Raw genomic sequence first — 19,734 nt, forward strand, 5'->3', positions numbered from 1 at the left:
AAGCTCATAACATAGCTAAGTAGATTTTGAGGCTTCGTGAGGATGTGATGTGTAGGTGTGGACCAATGTGGTACCCTTTTATCTGGTTTAATGAAATAGTTTCTTAGCCTGCTCGGGTCCAAAATATATATATATATATATATATATATATATATTAGTATCATCATACACGCAATCACACATTGCGTATGTAATATAATAATATATAAATTATTTGGGTCTTTAAAAATCTGAATTGTTTGTATTTTCTAATATCACCCTTATAAATCAAGAATTAATTATTTGGGTAAGATATCCATGCAATAATGACTACTGTAATGGGCTTCTTATGAAAAAAAATATTTTAATTTAATATTAGACTTGTCTTAGTTAAAAAAAAATTAAGAAAAGTATATTTTTTAACATCGTCGATCTAAAATATTTATAGAAGTTTTTTTGATCATAGTATTGTCAATTCTATGATATGGAACTAAAGAAAACTATATTTTATTTATATAAAATAATCAGAGAAAATTAATGATGAGAAAAATTCATAATAATACGCTATAACTGAGTCTCGAACTCTAGATCACTGATTGTTTCATTTGTGGAATTACTAATAAATCTTTAAATTATTTTTAATGTAAATAGAAAAAAGGACATTAACATAAATACATTTTAAACTTCATCAAAATTAGTTAATAAAGGAGAGAGATTTTTAATAAAATAGTAAGATATAATCCAGAAACAACTCCCAACAGTCCCAGATTTTTCATTTTACCGGAAAAAAATACACTACAATCTGTCATAAGGGAAAACGAACCCATAAATGCTTGGTTAATCTGTTGTACACCTTACCACTGCACTATTACCAAGGGATGAAACCTCCATTTCTTTCACTCATCAATAAAGGTCTATCCAACTTTGCATCACAGTAAGGAACATAAATGCATCACAGTAAAGAATATAAATATTGATTTAAGAGTACATGCCGATGTCAAATTCCAAAATAACAATAACATTTCACCAACTGGAAACAAAAAGCTGCATCAATGACAGTGAGCAGTTTGATTACTAGGAATCACTGATGCAACAAAATTATCTAAATAAATTATTCAAATAAGCACTGAGGTGGATCAAAACAGAATCACCCTATGAACTCAACCATAGTCTGGAACAATTTTTCACTTAACCACTCACTCAGCCATCCTTGATAAACACAGCACATTGCTCAAAACATATTTGTTGCGCTAACTGCGTGTCCTTGACCAGGAAGATGAAGATGAATTCCTTGAACCACCAAAGGAAGGCCGGCGGTTCTCACTTGTCCACTTATCACCACCTGACTGGGGAGGACGATCATCCTTCCTTCCCCACCGATCAGGCTCAGGAGAGGCAGCTGCTGCTGCCCTTTGTCCTTCACTCTTCTCACGGAGGAATCTTGGCACATATCTTGCGGTAGCTGGTGCAGCAGATGCAGGAGCGGCAGCTTCTGCTGCCACTACTCGAGCAGGTTCAGGAGCTGAAGCAGGATCAGTTGGCTGTGGTAGAGGTTCAGTGGGTCTTCTGAGTGCTTCTCTTCGCAGCCTTTCCTTCTCTTCCAACTCCTTCTCTCTTTGCCTCTGCCTCTCAGCTATTGCATCCAGCTTTGCTTTCCGCTCTGCATCTTCCTTCTTTCGCCTCTCTTCTTCTGCAATATTTTGACGTAAAAGATGTAACTTCCTGAAAGTTTGGGTATAACAAACACCATGTTCTTCCAACAGTTTTAAGCAGAACACCATTTAGAGGATTCTCAACTAACTGAAGCAGCGCTAATATATTGTCACACTGTTTGGAGAATTCCAATTACCTTCACGCTTTCTCGCTTCCTCCTCTTCTTGTTGCCTGGTCAACCGGTCTTCCTCGGATTTGAGATAATAGAGAAGCTTCCGCTTGATCTCACGATCACGCTTCCGCATTGTTACAATCTGGTTAATTTTATCATCACGCTCTTTCTTCAGTTGGTTATGCTCTGCTTCACGTCGGATAACTACCTTGTGCTGAAATATTTCCTGGAGAGAATTGAATAAATCACATAAGAAGATTAAACTCATTGAAAAGATATAATTGTCTAGTATTTTAGATGAAACTGTGGTTCCTTTCATATTCTTGTTAAAATCACTTGCGCTTAGGCAAAACTTGGAACATATAAATGGTAGAGACTTTAAGCAGGAATAAAAATACATACATTGTTTCCTAAATTTTGCTTAACATTTTATTTGAAAAGGTAACAAAAAAGGAATGTTAACCTTGCATTCCAACATTCTTGCAAGTCTATTCTTCTCTTGGAGATCACCAGCATGATGCTGCCTGCTTAGCTCTATCTCTTTCTGGAAAAAGCATTATTTTTTCAACATTACCAAAAAAACAAAATAATCATAACTTCACAAATCAGAGCGCATTTGAGTATATCAAACCAGTTGTTCGCGTTCATGGAGCAATTTCTCTTCCACCAAACGCTGCTGAAAAGCTTGCTCAATGAGTTGGGCCTCTTCCTCTCTCTTTGCCCGTTCCATATAATCCATTGTTTTGGCAAGTTTCTGCAGCTTCTTCTCCAACTCTTGCCTTTCCTTCAACTGCTCGCTTAAAGCCATCTCGATCAACGTCTGCTTAGTGACCTTCTCCTGACAAATAACAAATAATTAAATACAGAATGTGGGAAAAAAAATCATTTTGCATTTTAAAAAAGAAAACATGGCATGGCAATGTAATCAAGTAAAAAAGGGTTAACAATCAAAAGATAAAGGAATGTAATGAAACAGCAGAATATTCAAACAACAATCTTTCAAAGGAAAACAATTTTTATCACAATTAAAACTAAACTTCTAGATGTGATATTGAGACATGCATATTATCAAAAAATCTCTTGCCAAGAAAATGATAGCTAAATTAACAAATATTTGTGACCACTTTTCAACAAAACAAAAGAGAAAAACTACAGCTAATACAATTAGCCTAATTAACTATAAGAATTTGAAGACTACCCCCTCAAGCAGTGGTTTCTTTCCCTTCTTTTTGGCACCCTTTTGTGTTTCAAGAAGCATTGCTTGAGCTTCCTGAAGTTCCCTCTCCTCTATTTCACGGCGAATTCGCTGCTGCTCTCTCAGAATATATTCTTCAGCCAACCGCTTCTGTTCAGCCTCCTCAGTTACCTTCTGTAGTTTTAATCTTTTAGATTCTTCTTGTCGCTCCTTGAAATATGCAAAAGATAATAGTTAATATTGAAACTTCAGCAAAATATAAATCTCAGCAAAAGTTTTGAAAAAACCATTTCCAGCATCTGACGTTCATGCTCTTCTTTGCGTTTCTCAATGATGGACTTCCTAGCAAGAAGCCGCTTATGTTCCTTGTCAACTATCTCTGCCAGATCATATCCAATACCCAGTTTGGATGCTTTCCTTATAGGTGGAGAAATTAAGTTCTTTGCTTTACTAAGAGAATCAGCGAGAATAGAAAGATGATCAGAGAGCTTTTCTGATTCAATGTCCTGTGAACGAACCAAGTCATATATGAATTGTGGATCATAAGGATTGCATAACTTAGCATAAAACCAGGAAAGATAAAAGCAAGCTCAAGCAGTTAAAGGACAATGTCAGTTTCTTAATGAGAACAAATGACAAAATCCACATCAAAATACAACAGCAAAGGTGAAACCATCATCTCGGCGACCCCTCAAGGTTGACCTCCCACTATATGGAAGGGAGGTAAATCATGGGAGGACTTCACCTAGCAACAGTAGCGCATGCAAAGAGGGGTTGAGGTAAAATACAATCCAATAAATGAACACATACAGAAATGCAAACTAAAACTATTTGTCAGAATATAAAGAAATAGAGTAGCATTTAGGGAGAAATAAGTTCAAGGTAAATAACATAAATGAATCTGTGAAGCTAAGTAGCAATTCCATTAAACAAGGTTTGGTGCTTGTGGATAGAAATTACAATGGAGATGAACCAAGCATAAAACAGATCTAGCAAGCATGATTTATTGACAACGTCATTTATCTAGAAGGAAATGTGCAAGTGCAAGTGCAAGTGCAAGATGAAAACTTGTATTCAAATAATATCACAAAAGCATAACAGTGAAGTTCTCCAAGAAAAACCAACTATAAGGCAATAAGTCTTTGTACCATCAACTGTGACAACGCACAATGAGAGAAGATCTTGGGTTACACCTTTTCAAGTTGAACAAATAAACTCACATGTAATACAAAAATGTAAAATTGCAGAAACTTAATATCACAAGTTGCAACTGAGTTGGATAAGCCATAATTTCATATGCTGCACTAACAAACATTATGCCCATACGAGCATCACATTACATTGTTTAGTTTATAGTTCATGTTTGTTGTCGCAATCCACCTCTAGACAAGGTTGACCAAGTTAGAGTTAGCTCAAGTTGGGTTTTGATATTTGACCAATATGTTTGATGGTTAAAAGGGAAATGTCAAGTAAAAGGGGAGATTACTTGAGGAGATTGTTGGTGCAATCAACCTCAGATCAAAAGTAGTTCAATGTTTGTTGGTTGAACGAGAAGTCCGAGTGCGAGGGTGACCTGTCAAGTTTGTTGGTTGAACAAGAAGTCCAAGTGCAAGGGCAACTTGACAGTTGAAAATTCAACATAGAGTTTAAGGGCAAAGTCCAAGTGGATCACGGTTGATAAAATACTTGGCGGTTAAAAGTCCAATAGTGAGTTAGCAAGGGCAAAATTCAAGTGGATTAGGGAGAATCAAGCACTTGGCATAAGACGTGATGTCACAATGGTGGAAGTCCTAATAAATCATGGAATAGATATTAGGCATGAAAGATGGAAATCTTAACAGATCATGAAGGACCAGATGTTAGACACGAGAGGTGAAGTCCTCACAAGTCATAGAGGACCGTTTAGATACGAGACATGAAGTCCAAATAAATCAAGTAGAACCAGATGTTTGACAATTAAAAAAGTCTCGCAGACAAAGGGCGATAGAATGATAGGCAAATGAAGTTCTAATAAGTCGGGATTGACCGAATACTAGACAAATGAAGTCTTGATAAATTGAGGTCAATCGAATACTAAGCAAAGTGAGATTTTAGCCTTTGTCTTGCAAAGAGAGAGGTATTAGTCGATTGCTATGGAATAGTAAATCCTAAACCAAGTTCAAAATTTGAGGGGGTTTAAGGGAGTTTTTGATGTGATCAATGACTAATATACCACATCAATCGATTGAGAACTCGATTGTTGATGAAATAGTCAACTAAAAGTGGTATAGCAGTCAATTGTTATCCTCAATATTGAGATGGATGCAGCCATTGGGGCAAAGCAACATTCAATTCTGACTAGAGCAATAAATTGATGGAAGCTAACAATTGACTATTAGACGATTTTCGGCCCCGACCTATAACCTATAAAGGAAGGTTTCGTGGAAGATTTTTGGATGTTGATTCTTAGGGTTTTAAGGGTAAGCGTTGTCGAATTCTAGACTTTCAAGAGGCATTACAAAAATAATCAATAGCAAGCAAAACAAGAATCTATTGTGTATCTCTTATGTTGGATATACGTCTCAAGTATAGTATCAATAGAAAGAAAATATATATGACTCCTAGAATTAGTGATGGAAGTTAAAGGATGAGAAGCAAAATATATTTAAAGAGAAAGTAGGAGTACAAAAATTAGGTAAAATATACAGTAATTAATACGATATGGAATAAGATGATATCAAAATTAAAAATAGTAGCTAAAAATATACTTGGTGAGTGAACATGCACCATTAAGGAATCTTGGTGGTACAATGAGAAAATACAAGAGAAAGTGAAGGAAAAATAAACTTATAAGGAATTATATATTTGTAAAAACAATAAAAACTTTAAAAAATATATACAATATGTAAAATACGACACCCAAAAAATAATTAAATAATAATATTATTTGAGAAATAATCTTATTGAATTTTTCAAGAATTTTTAGAAATTTTTCTGGATTTTGACTCATTTTGAGAGGATGAATCGATTGGGCCAAGAAGCCTATTTAAAACAATCAATTTTAGTGGGAGTTGATAGAGGAGTTAACTTAGGGTTACGTTGATTAAACCCTAAGTATTAAATCTTGCTACAGTGACCTAGCTCCCTTTAAACACCGCTCCTCTTCTTTTTCCCCGATGCCTTTGTTCATCGCGGTCTCCGCCCCTGACGCCGACGATTCTCGACTGCGCCGGTGTGGTCTAGCCCATCGCCAACCGAGCCACCCTTCTCCTCCACCGATTGCCCGAGTCCGTCCAACCACTGTCTCCCCTCACTGAGTGCTTTTCTTTGCGCATACGGGTTTTTAGCCAAGAGGGGAACTCGTGCCCTAGCTTCGATCTATCGACGCCTTCCCTCTCATGAGCTCCCTTCTTCCCTCGCGACCTGACGTCGATTGTCCGAGCCCTATCACTGACGCCGCTTGCCATCAAGTGAGACCTCTTCTTCCGTCGGCGCTATGGAAAGGGCATTGATTCCGATTTGTGCATCATTGATCGGCAATTGGTGTTGATCGTTGTTCGTCATGCTCCTCTCCTTCCTCTAATCACCGAGTTGCGCCCTAGCGCCGTCGCCACTCTCCTCTATCCTAGATCGGCATCAGGGTAGCCTTGGATCTTTCATTGTGCGACTATAGATCTGGACAAGTGGTAAGTCATGCTTAGTGTTTGATTAGTCGAGATACGATCTCATCTTCTATTTGGGGATATTGTGATTAATTATTTGATCGATTGATGTAGCTCTGACCATTTCTGTTGGTGAGCATCGTTGGTTGTTTCCCCTTTTGCACGACTGGTAGCAGCTTCATGTCCCTTCCGCAGAGCTCCTCTATTCCGTCTCCAGCCATCGGAGACACCATCTTCCGATAGCTTGGGTAATAACCTAGATCTTGACTACATTTCCTGGCATGGGGATTAATAAAGGGTTGAATCTTTTCCTAAATTTGAAAAGTAGCTTGGAGTTAGTCGTTTTACTCTATTATGGTCATTCTTGTGCTAGTCCAGAAAATTAGAAGAAAAAGGGGTGATCAAGGTGAGATTTCATGGTTTAAGAACTTGTTTGATTAGGAGATTAATTGGATTAATTTGCTATCCATGATGATTAATAGTAGCATTAGTAGTGATGGATAGTAGAAATTGATTAGATTAGTATGATGATTAATAGATGGATTTGGTGAAGATTGTGGATAATCCATTATTAATAGGATATGTTGGATTGTTAATTCATGTTTTTCTTGGATTAAATTGAAGTATGTGAAGGAAGAGTTTGGATCGATTTAGATTGATTAATAGTTGATACATTATTATAGATTCTTAGTTTTGTCTCGTATCCTGTATTTGTAGGATTTGAGTTGGATGCAATCTTTTGGACTTGTTGAAGACGGTTGACACGAACTACGTATAAAGGTGGGTACTTCTTCCATAGCCTCTTTAGCTCTTTAATCTTAGTGTATAGTTGTTTTTGGATTGATGGATTAAGTTGCTTTACCTTAAATCTATCTGTATTGTTATCCTGCTTGATACTGTTGATTGATCTTAGAGATCATCTATTTATTTCATATACAGTCTTGACTTTTGAATATCTATATTCTATTGTGTATACACATTTAGAGTATGCACCATAGGGGACAACTTGTTGACTGAGTTATCATGCTGATTATGCATATGATTTTGGTGTACACATGATTGGTATGTGTTGTAGGAGTTTATCAGGTTGATTGTTCATTTGCATGTGTGTTCATTTGCATGTGTGTGTGCACATGTGTCTAGTGTATACCATTGGAGGAAATATGTCGATAGTACCTATGTTGGTGAGCATATGTGTCTGGTGGGATATTGGGGGAGTCATGTTGATTATACCTACATTGTAAGGTGTGTACGAATATGTTATATACGTGTCTAGTGGGCTACTTATTGTATTTGTTGGTTAGTAGTCACCAGTTGGATCTACCCATACCTGTGGATATAGGGGTTAGATAGATCATTGTACTAGAGGTGCTTATGTGGATTGGGAGGTTGCATTGATGATGACGATGTATATATTATGATTATCACATCATGTCCATCATTAGACTGCATGCTGACGACCATTTACTCCCTTATGATATGAGCTAGTCGTCAGTCATATATGTGGATGGTTTGATGACCACTAGCTCCTTTAGGTATGAGCTAGTCATTAGACATGTTAGTTGTCCATTCATCCACTGATGGAGAGTGGTATTTAGGAGTGGAGCTAGTCCTGTTGTGATTTCACTTGGCTGCTCAGTGTTTTACTCTGTCAGCCTCGACCACTCATGAGTAGTGGGGCTAGAGATGTGAGTAATCAGAGACCCTAATACTATGTAGTTATATAACTACTTAGCGACTGTCCACCTCGATCGCTCTATAGTGGTTGTACTGGAGGTTAGTACAGTTGTCACAGACCCAAGCCTCCCGGCCATACAGGAGTCGTGGTATTTGGAGAGGTGGCGGGGGTGAAAATATGGCATGCATGTGCATTTTTGCCTATGATGCGCGGTGTATCTGTAGATATATATTTGCATACATGACTAGTAGATACTAGCTACATGTGATTATGATAAGCTGCACTTGTTTGAACTATGACTATTGCATATGGTTGTCATGCTGCATACATGTCATTTATTATACATATATATACTATCGGTTATATTGCTTAGGTGTTACAAGCAGATCTGTTGCTGATCCCTGGTGAATTTATTGATCATTATTTCGTATGTGTTGATTCTAGATTGGATATGCATGTTTATTATGTTATGGGTGATCATGATCTTTATACCGTATATGTCTATTCCAAATTGAGTATGTGTATGCATATTGTCAGTTATATTTAGATGCATTGATTATGTCAGTATGATCATGTTCTTATTTCCCTACTCAGATTGTATACTATGATCTCCATGTTTTATATAGACCATATACTATCTTGTTTATTACCCGCTAAGTGACCCGCACACACCGCCGCATTTCTATGTTATCTTTTTTCTCAGGTAGCAGGTAGTGATTATGGAGTCGCTTAATGTATCTTGTCTGTCGATCCCACCTCACATCAGAAGACGGTCGTTACTTTGCTCTTGTGTTCTTATACATTTTTCTTTATGGTATTGGCATTGTATTAGAGTTTAGTCATGCGGCTTCTTTACCGTTTTTAGTATTTTGTTGTGTTTAAGTCATGCCGGCATGCATTGTATCATTTTGGTTTATTTGGACTTTCCTTTCATTTCCGTTGTGTTTTTAGTACAGCCATGTGGGTTATTTATTATACAACTGTGTGGTTGTGATTATTTTACTCCAATCGAGTGGACTGTGTATATAACTGCGTGATTGTGTATGTTCTAGCCGTGTGGGCTGTTGATTATTGCTTGTGAGTAATCTTGTGACAATGTATTTATGCTTCATATTATCACAGTTATGTTGTCCATTTGCCGACTAGGAATTCTTCTAGGACGTAACACAATAGCCAAGAAAGAGACTAAGAAAATAGTGAATGAAGGAAAGAATAAAATTTTTAAACGATTGTATCAAAAAATTGAATACAAAAGAAAGAGACATTTATAAAATAACTAAAGTGAGAGAAAGGAAGACAAGAGATCTTATCCAAATAAATTATATTAAAGATGAATGCAATAGGGTACTAATAAACGATGAAGACATAAAAGAACCATAGAAGAGGTATTTTATCAATTTTTTAATGAAGATTTAGGTAACCAACTTAACTTAGAAAATTTAAGTAGACCTGAGTATAAAAATTTAAATGGTTATTGTACAATTCAAACTTCAAAAGTAATAAAATTTTAAATAGAATGTACAATGGAAAAGTCGTTGGACCAGATGATATTCCAATATAGATATGAAAGTGCCTATGAAAATAAGATATTAAATTACTAACAAAACTATTTAACATGATATTGAAAATGAAAAAAAAAATTGATCAATAGAGGGTAAGTACTCTAACTCCCTTAAATAAGAACAGAGAGACGTACAAAATTGTTCAAATTATAAAAGTATTAAACTAATGAGGCATACCATGAAACTTAGAGAGAGTAATAGAAAATTGATTAAGAAGACTACAGTGACCAAAAATCAATTTGGATTCATGCTTGAAAAGTCAATAATAAAAGTAATATAACTTCTTAGACAGCTAATTAAAAAATATAAGGAGGAAAAATAAGATCTACACATGATATTCATTGACTTAGAAAAAATCATTCCCAACAAAAAACTATATGGAGAATTGTAGAAAACAGAAGTATTAGTATAACATATATTGAACTAATTACGGATATGCATGAGGATATAATAACAGAGTAAAAACTTCAAGCGGTGTAATTGAAGTATTTCCAATAAAGATAGGGTTACATCAAATATCAACTCTAAGTCTTTATCTTTTTATACTAATTATTAGATACAATACCATGATGTATGTTATTTGCAAATGATATTATTTTGATAGATAAAACACGTAAAGGAGTAAATGCTAAACTAAAATCTTGACAGCAAATACTAGAAAAAAAAATTTAGGCTTAGTAAAATAAAGATAAAATATATAGAAATTAAGTTTAGTAATATAGACGTAATGAGACAATTGTTAAGATAGGAGATGAAGAGTTGCTTGGAATTGAGAGCTTTAAATATTTAAAATCATTTTTGCAAAACAATGGAGGAATTGAAAAGATGTCTTACATAGAATACAAGCAGGATAGTGGAAATGAAGGAGGGCGTCTGGTATTTTATATGATCGTAAAGTATCTCTAAAACTTTAAAAAAAATCTACAAAACCCTAATTAGACATGCTATGTTATATAGCGTTGAATGTTATTATGTGACTCAAACACATAAGCAAAAGATGAGAGTTGCTAAGATGAGGATATTAAGATGGGCGTGTGGACATACAAGGATAAAAAAAATAATAAATAAGAGCATTAAAGAGAGTCAGAGTTGTATCTATTGAAGGAAAACTCTGAGACACGTTTAAGATGTTACAGAAATATACTTAAAGGATCAATAAATGTTCCAACTAAGCGAGGTGTAACACACACACATTAAACGAAGAAGAGAATGACCAAAAAAGACTTGGTTAGCAATAATAAAATAAGATAAAATTTATTTAAGTATAAATGATTATATAGTAGGGGATAGAGTCCAATGGCATAAAAGGATCTATATAGCCAAATCCACCTAATGAATAAGACTTGGTTGTTATTATATTCATTATCATCTTTATCTTTGCATTTAGTTTGTATTGTTTGTAACAATAGGTATTGTAAGAGGTTTCTCTATTTCCTAAAAGTATCCAAAAAGGTGAAAGCATAGTGGTACTATCGTTAGGATGCTAGGTCGTGGAGTAGGAGCAAGCCGAACCATGTGAAATTGAGGTGTTGTGCTTGTATTTTGTTGTTTTGTTTATTTTCCACTTGTTAACATTTTATATAAAAAAAATAGATCAGCTATTTTAACTATCCTCTAGTGTCAATCTCACGGATATGGAGGGAAGTAAATACAGATACACGGGCGTTAGGCATATAAAGGGGCAAACTCCCTCCTAAGAATCGGCCCCTGGCCATAACGCCAGAGATGTCATGCATCCACCATCTGCAACGCCCTAGGGGCACTTGTTAATATTTTATAAATCAGCACACAATCAACCCTCTAGCGACGTCACTGATCCCAACAATATTAACATTCACAATATAAAACATAGCAAACCTAAAAATAGCATATGAAAAGAGATCTTCATGTAAAAATTAGATAAAATGATAGGGCAACTACAATTACAGAACTCCATCACATGCTCCGTAAGATAGGGTAAACATGTTCAAACACATAATAAAAACAAATGAAATATAGTTGTCATTTATGCAAGCAAAATTATTTAACAAATCAGAACTCAGGAAGTCAAATAAAAAAAAGAATCATCTTCAGCTAGTGAGAAGATGATACACCTTGGAAAGCTATACCTAAAAGCTAATAAGCCTGAAATTATTTGATACCTAAAGTTTAAAGAATGTAAATCAACATAACATGCCTTTGAAAACAGGTAAATATGAGTTTAGACACCATACCACATTGCCAAATAAAACAGCGCCCTTCAGGTGATCAACTTTCATTGCTAAAAAATTATATTTGACTGCATCTACAGAAATCTTCTCCATAACTGAGAAGTCAAAAAATGGTATCATCTTCAACAAAGACTCAATCTTTATGGACTGATACACCTGGGAAATCTGATAGAATAGAAGACAAGAAAAAAAGGCTTGAGAAACGAAAAAAAAAAAAAAGAAAGGAAATATTGAATAAATAACACCCATAGATGCGTGAGAAGAAAATGTAAATCACACCTGCTGAAGAACTCTTAAAGTGGTAAGCTTTTCGAGAGCAGGATTGTATTTGGAAAGTTGCACTTCTGGAACTGATGAGGCTGATGATAGCTTACCACCAAGTTTTGAAATCTTAGCAAGCAAAGGCTCGACTCTTGTTGCTAGGTCTAAAGGAAGGAATTCATTTTCTAGGAGATGATAGATATCCTTCACTTCTTGAGAGACACAAGTCATCACACCTTTGTTGGTCTGTACAACATTGACTTTGCAGAATTAACAAGTGTTTGCTTCCATGAATTGAACGATAATTCGATATCATGTATGGGCAAAACAGATAGCATGGAGTCGTCTAGTGTTTAAGCTTGTCAACCATAGAAACAGAAGTAATAGAGGGTAATAATCCTTTAAATTAGCTAGAAAACATAGCATTTTGCAAAGGAAAATTGATAATGCTTTTTGTTCCATCCTGCACTGTAAAGGTTAGAAACAAACAAATCAAGGAAAGGCATAATTAGTAATTACTATCAGGCAAAGCGAACAAACATGGCCAAGAGATTACAAAGGCCCAAAAGCTCACAGCAGGATAGTCATCGCAGTTTACATCTATTTTATCATAATGGAGCTTACCAGATAAAAAATGCTACTACATTGTGTAAGTTTTGCAGGTGAATACAAAGTATAATTAATTGAGTGCCGAGAAGATATAATTAATTGTGTAAGTTCACATCAATACATCAACTAAAATGAGCGCCTAGTGAAGATATAATTAATTGTATTCCAAGAAGAAATCACAAATTATTAGTATCAATCGAACAATTACTCAACTTTTGCATCTTAAGTATGTGAAAACAAAATATACAGCTTGCAGAAAGTTAAAAAATTAGGAAGATATAAAACTGAATTATTATTGGTCAAGGCACAAGTAGATGAAACTGATACAAATATGTAGAACATACCAGTTCTGCAAGCAATGATGCACGCGAAAGCTGCAAAACAAAATTGAGACATCAGAACTAACAATTTCACATAAGAAAAATCAATTGGATGACATGTAAGCAACTTAAACACATACCACTTCTTTAGTCTCGCCTTTAGGATCAAGAGTGAAATTGACAAGGCTAGTCATTCGTAGATTACGTTCTTTTTCATTTTCAAGCTCCAAATGGGATGCACCATGCTTTTGGTCATAAGGGGCCACCGAAAGGGCAGCTAATAAAACAGATGATGCTATCAACTGCAAATCCTTCTGTGATAAGTTCTTATTGTAGCTTTTCTGTAATGTGAAAAGCTTCAACCATGCATACGCATGGTATAAATAACTATCTGAAACCCAAAATATGTCTGTCAACTTGGCATAGTATACAACCATTAATGATGGCTTGGGACTCTTCTTCACCATACTCATCAAACCATGGATATCCTCAACTGAGCGGAATGCTTCCTGTATGAGAAAACAATACAATAACAGGTTAATGAATTCAATTTAAAAAAACACACAGATTTCTATCTCATACGGTATCTCATATAGGTGATGCATGATATGATGAAAACAACACCAAAACTAGATATATTGGCATAGAAGTAAATGCTTCACCCCTATTGTATGAAACCATGTCAAATTCCAGGCATCTTAAAGGTCGTAAATAATTGGAATGACGGAAATGTATGGGAATGACTTCACATGAGCAACTTTCAGATGATAGAAGGCTGTGTCAAAGAGCTTCTACTCTACTAATGATACATCAAGTAGGGAACCCCTACCATAAAGATAGATAATAAGTTTGCATCGTTCTGATATTTTCTTCAAGCTGCATTTACAAAGTTCACATTGAATTTACTATGAAACCCCAAGTGACAAGTAATTCAGTTAGGCTAATCCATAACTAAATGGCATGGCTGATCCACATGAGCTCATATTGCATGTTGATATAGATTTACACCAAAGCAAGACCATGCAGGCTGATACCAGAGCCAAAATTTTAGTCTAGCAGTTAAGTTAGGAAATGCATTACAGAAAAAAAAATTGCAATGCTAGTTTGCAAATACAGGAAAATCCCTACCATTCAAAACAATAGTAGGTATGGAACAATGAGAAAAATAAATATATCAAAGGAACATAATGCAATGCTAAAATATAAACCTGCCACAGTTTCAGATCAGTTGCTATCTTGAGCTGCTCAATTCTGGTATCCAAGTAAAGTTGCAAACTCTCTGGAGCAGTCAGATCAGGCCTGTCCCTTTGGTCCCTATACTTGTTTAAATTAGCAAGATGGTTTCGTATAATCTCACAGAGCCTACGAAATTCAGTGGTCCTCTTATACTGTTTGCAAAATTGGAAGGCCCGATGTGCTGTCATCTAAAGAATAAGAAAGAACTACTCAGATTCCGTTTAAACTAGTGTGATCATCTCCAATATTATATTAATCTTATTTCTGTCAATAATAGAACGAGAAACTTCTTTGCTACAACTTAACAGCAAAACAGTCATGGTTACAATAAGTTCATAAGCTACATAGGAAAATACTGAATTTGGGTAAGAATTACACGACAAAAGAGTGAGAACAAGAACATACATAGCTTCACCAAATCAGAAATAAAAGGCACACTGCATAGGTAACTAGAGATATATCAGATAATGACTAAGACTGGGCTTACTGCAAAATATAAGCATTAGGGGGGAACAGAGAGGAGGGAAAGCAATACAAAGGTCCATATGACAGCATGAATTGCTTAAATATTCATGTGCAAAATTTGTGATCAATCCTTCTCCCTCCTATTTTTTCATCTAACTAAATGAAGCCTAAAAGAAGATACAAAAATATATTAAGAAAAAAAATACACATGGTTGGATATACACAATTCATACATGACAATGCAAAGTGATCTAGTAGCATCAGAGAGACAGTTGATGTCCTAGGTCACTTGTGAGGAGCATATGACAGCTTCATATTATCAAACAAGAATATCTAAAAGGATTAAAAAAATTATTTATAAGCACAGATTTAAAATCCACCTGTTTGAGCCTCATAAACGGGCAGGTTTTGAAGGGAACACATAGTAACCACATATAATCGCATGACATACACAGTTTACGTCTCCTCGGATGGGTCTAGTGGTTAGCGCATGAAGTGTTGCCACAATGAGGTCTGGGGTTCGAATCTCAACAAAGTCGAGGTAAATACCTCCCTTATGTGCTAATCATTATTCCAAAGGCTAGTAGTCGTCCGTGATTTACCTCCTCCGTGTTGGCCCTGGGACGGGTTGGTGGGGGCGCTGGGGGCGAGCGTATTCGCCTTTTGCCACAATGACATACATAGTTTACTTATGCTTAACATTATTTGGTTTATTTAACTTAATTTAAACTAAACCATGTTGACTTAACATCCTCAAGTATCCTACTTAGCATCTGGTGATTTATAAGTATTAACTTAACAATTGTTTTGCAACAAATGTTTTAGGTATCAATATATATTTTATACAATTTTATTACTAACTGCTCATGCCTCCGCATATGTGCTATGTAGTAAGTTGACTACATAACCATTTGCATATACTTCATGAAACCTGTTTACAAGTGTCATTTGCACCTACTCATTTCCATTTTGGAACCAAAATGCTAGCAAATATCATAGAAACATTGAAATGAAAAGATACTAGGAAAATAGAGGACTCACAACATCAAAAGACATAGAAGTTGCAACACGAAAACATGGGATCCCAAAAAACCTAGATTAAACAGAAAATAAGGATGTTTTCTTAGAAAACAGAAAATAGAGGACCCATACCCAAGTGAGCCTCTCCAGCCCACCCGAACTCCTTTTCACTTGCAGACCCTATCACCGTTGAACAACCAGCCGACCACCCTCGCCTTAACAGCATAGCCACCATTTTCGCCTGCTGACCTAATGCCCATCTCCAGAAGACCTACTCACTCCCCACTCCCCCGGAACCCAATTGGTGTCTTCCTTATGTGACCCAATCAGAGACATCCTGAACTTAATCTCCCCGCTTTCTGTCGCCAAGACTCAATAGGTGTCATCCCCACCAGAGCCTAATCTCCACCAAACAACCATCTGACCACCCTTCTACAAACCTCTCCATTCCCACCCAAACCCCTCTCTTTTGCTCACCAACCCAATCTCCATATAACAGACACCCAACCACCTTCAACTTTCAAGGCCCACTTGGCAACATCTCCACAGAAACTTGTTCAGCATAACCAACCACTTGTCAAGCTCAAGGAAGGAGGGAAGGAAATAATATAAATTTTTCCTGAAAAGTTTCGACAAAGAAAGTTTTGCATACATAGGTCATTTTACACAAACAAATGAACTCTACCAACATTCTTTGGAATAAAATGTCATCAAATCTATTTCATGGTGCCATTATTGGTTTTGACCTGTTTAGTTATACTTTTGGACTAAGTTAGTGAACAAACAAAAATGCATATCAACTAAAAAAAATGGCAGCCCGGTGCACGAAGCTCCCATCATGCGAGGTCCCGGGGAAGGATCCATTGTATGCAGCTTACCCTGCTTTTTGCAAGAGGCAGTTTCCAGGATTCGAACCCGTCACCTTTTGGTCACATGGTAACAACTTTACCGTTGCGCCAAGGCTCCCCTTCATATCAACTAAGTTAATTAAAAAAAAATATATATATTGGTTGTTTTCTTACACAACCTTTGTTTCCTACTCTTGTCTTCTTTGCTAGACTCAGGACTCTAGAAACTTTCAGCCATAAAATCTATAGATAGCTCTATGAAACTCAAAATAGATAAGTGAACATAATAAATTTCTGGACCTAAATACATGAATTGATTTAAACATCAAAGGATTCTCACGCAGGTTAAAATAGATGCTTCTATAATGCCTTGCTACTTTCTTATTTATAAGAACAACGTATTGCTACAACAGAATAAGAGTAACGTAAGTTGACATCCATATAGTTCCTTCAAACATTTAAGAGTTTTTACAAAGTAGTCATAGAATTAAACATATTTGAAACAGAATATGTATAAGCATGTACAAAGGATCCTAACAAAAAATCTCTTAAAATTTTTCAAAGGAAAGCAAGTGTTTTATCAAATAAACAGAAATTGTAGGTGTCTTACTGCATATAGTGATTCTAATTTGGAATTGTTCCGCAGAATCTCAAGCACTGTCCTGTACGTCTCCCACAAGAATTTGAACCACGGAGTAACAAGTTCTCTATCTGATCTATCCTTTCCCTTCTCCCCACTAACATAGCTTAGCATTAAATCCTCAGGTCTCTTATCAGCCTCAAGATCCTCCACATCAAGTGCGTCTTCCAAAGCTTGTGCTTGAGTTCTAGCCTTCTCAGCTCTCTCTGTTGAAAGCTGCATGAAGTGCTTTATCACTTCCTCTAGAGAGCTTACATTCACTTGTTGACATATGATCCGATATTGGATCAAGCCATCCTTGGCAAATCGGCCTTTCCTCATGTCCACACAGAGTTCAACATATTTGAACATTATTCTCTCAAGAGACTTCTGCCATGCTCTGTACCTTTTTGAAGTGATAAGATCATGTAGGGCTTGCAGGGCAGCTTGTTTTTGTCCGACATTGACCAACTCTGAAAAGCAGGAGACAAGGGGCAAAACATGCATATTATTGTATTAGAAAGTGCATGTTGTATGAAAGAACAAAGCAAATTAATCTGTGCATACAGCAGACGATGAAAGACGAGAATTCTAGAAGTTTGGTTGTGGATATACTTATTGAAGGTAATTGATAAATAGACCAGCAGATACACTTTTTAGACAATAAAGTCATACTGCTGGGAGAATGATTTCTTAGTTTAGCCCCTTTCTTCTCAATTAGACAATACACAACATTTGATACACATGTACTAACACAAACACTTTCCTCATGAGATTGCAGCATGTGCCTCATTGTCTGCTTGCATTCAAATGATGCAAAAAAGCAACAGTATGAACTTATTAGTCTGTGCAGTGGAATCTTTTTTTTAGAAAGAAATAATACCCTCTGCACGTTTCAGAGCATTCTCAGGTTTAGCAAAAGTCGCCATTTTCTGCACAAATATATGTTTGGTTGATGCTTGCTTTGTACCACGGAGCAGGTTGGATGCTGCAAAAAAAAATGTAAATAACATTGTCAAACCCCAGCCTCAGACATGATAGAGTTGAGAGACTCTGCTGTATTATCAACATGCCGACAAGAAAGAGTACCCAAAGTCAGATATTTACACAAAACAGATTCAAAATCAGATATTTACATCCATATTCAAATCTAACCAAAGCCATGAACTCTTCACCGCAACAGAAAAGACCGAACTGAAAAACAGGATGATGCCCATCACTTAATACCACAAGCAATGTACTATCTCGATTTTAGCACTTAGAAAACCCAAATTTGCGCTTCATTCCTCCTATTCATTGGTATTCTCCGTCCATTTCATCATTCTCATTTCCTCAAATTCTCTAAACCTTATTTTTTATAGATTAAGCATCACACGAAAAATGTAAATACAGATTTGAAAGGATGAGAAAGTGCAGTGATGAAAGACATACACATACTAAGATGTCTAAAAAGGGTGATCCGGACCAGAGGAAATTTTAACCTACCTTAAACGGATGCGACGTCGTGCTTCTCACAGATATTCGACGCCAAGGTCGACAATCGAAGAGGAGAGGAGGTGATGTTCGCAACGACCACGAAGGAGAAAGGATGAATCTTTAAACCTAACCATTGATTCAACTACGACCGTAAGATATTTAGATAAAATAAAATTAGTTCTATAGAAGATTTTTATCGACTAACCTTGGTGGAACAAAACCAGAACGGAGATCAGAGGAAGAAGAGAGACGGCGGCGGATTTGGAGCGGCAACCGCAGACGATGGTGTAAGAGATCCTTATTCCTGAGGTTGTAAGGGCATCGTTAAATACCGAATATGCCCTTTCTAGTTCATAAATTATCGGACAAACGAGCCAAATCGGCAAAATAACCATCCGGCTCGGTTTGAGTTAACTCAAACAAAAGTATGCTGGTAGCGGAACCGGCTTTTTTCGAGAGCATTTTTTTTCATGGATTTTATGTTTATCTCCCTAAACAATTAAAAATAATGTAAAAAATTGACTAGCATATGAAAAAATAGTAGAACTAAAAAATTTCGAGTTTGAAAGTTGTGCAAGATAATGTCGTTGCACCATTAAATATATTCTAATAAGTTTGATAACTTGCATAAACAATTCTTCGCAATGAATATTGAATATTATGATAATACCATTAAATATTATATATATATATATATATATATGTGGATGGATATATATTTTTGGAGAATGAATTTCTTCCATTCTTTATTATTTAATGGTCGACTATAAGTTGATCCTATAATTTATTA

General features: G+C 35.9%; 1 protein-coding gene across 1 annotated transcript; it reads right to left on the minus strand.

Annotated features, from left to right (window-relative positions):
* Positions 1-927: 927 nt before the first annotated feature.
* On the minus strand, positions 928-19,278 carry LOC122052395 (eukaryotic translation initiation factor 3 subunit A-like). The gene is made up of 15 exons (XM_042613890.1): positions 19,150-19,278; positions 18,954-19,070; positions 18,352-18,456; positions 17,460-17,941; positions 14,489-14,704; positions 13,421-13,789; positions 13,305-13,334; positions 12,370-12,597; positions 12,094-12,255; positions 3,287-3,505; positions 3,003-3,209; positions 2,436-2,642; positions 2,268-2,348; positions 1,829-2,030; positions 928-1,669 (listed from the first exon to the last, which is right to left on the minus strand). Exons 3-15 carry the CDS (start codon positions 18,395-18,397, stop codon positions 1,230-1,232), a joined length of 2,889 nt encoding a protein of 962 aa, XP_042469824.1. The 5' UTR covers positions 18,398-18,456; positions 18,954-19,070; positions 19,150-19,278; the 3' UTR covers positions 928-1,229.
* Positions 19,279-19,734: the final 456 nt, after the last annotated feature.

This window comes from Zingiber officinale, chromosome 3A (assembly GCF_018446385.1).
Source record: "Zingiber officinale cultivar Zhangliang chromosome 3A, Zo_v1.1, whole genome shotgun sequence".
Classification (NCBI taxonomy): Eukaryota; Viridiplantae; Streptophyta; class Magnoliopsida; order Zingiberales; family Zingiberaceae; genus Zingiber; species Zingiber officinale.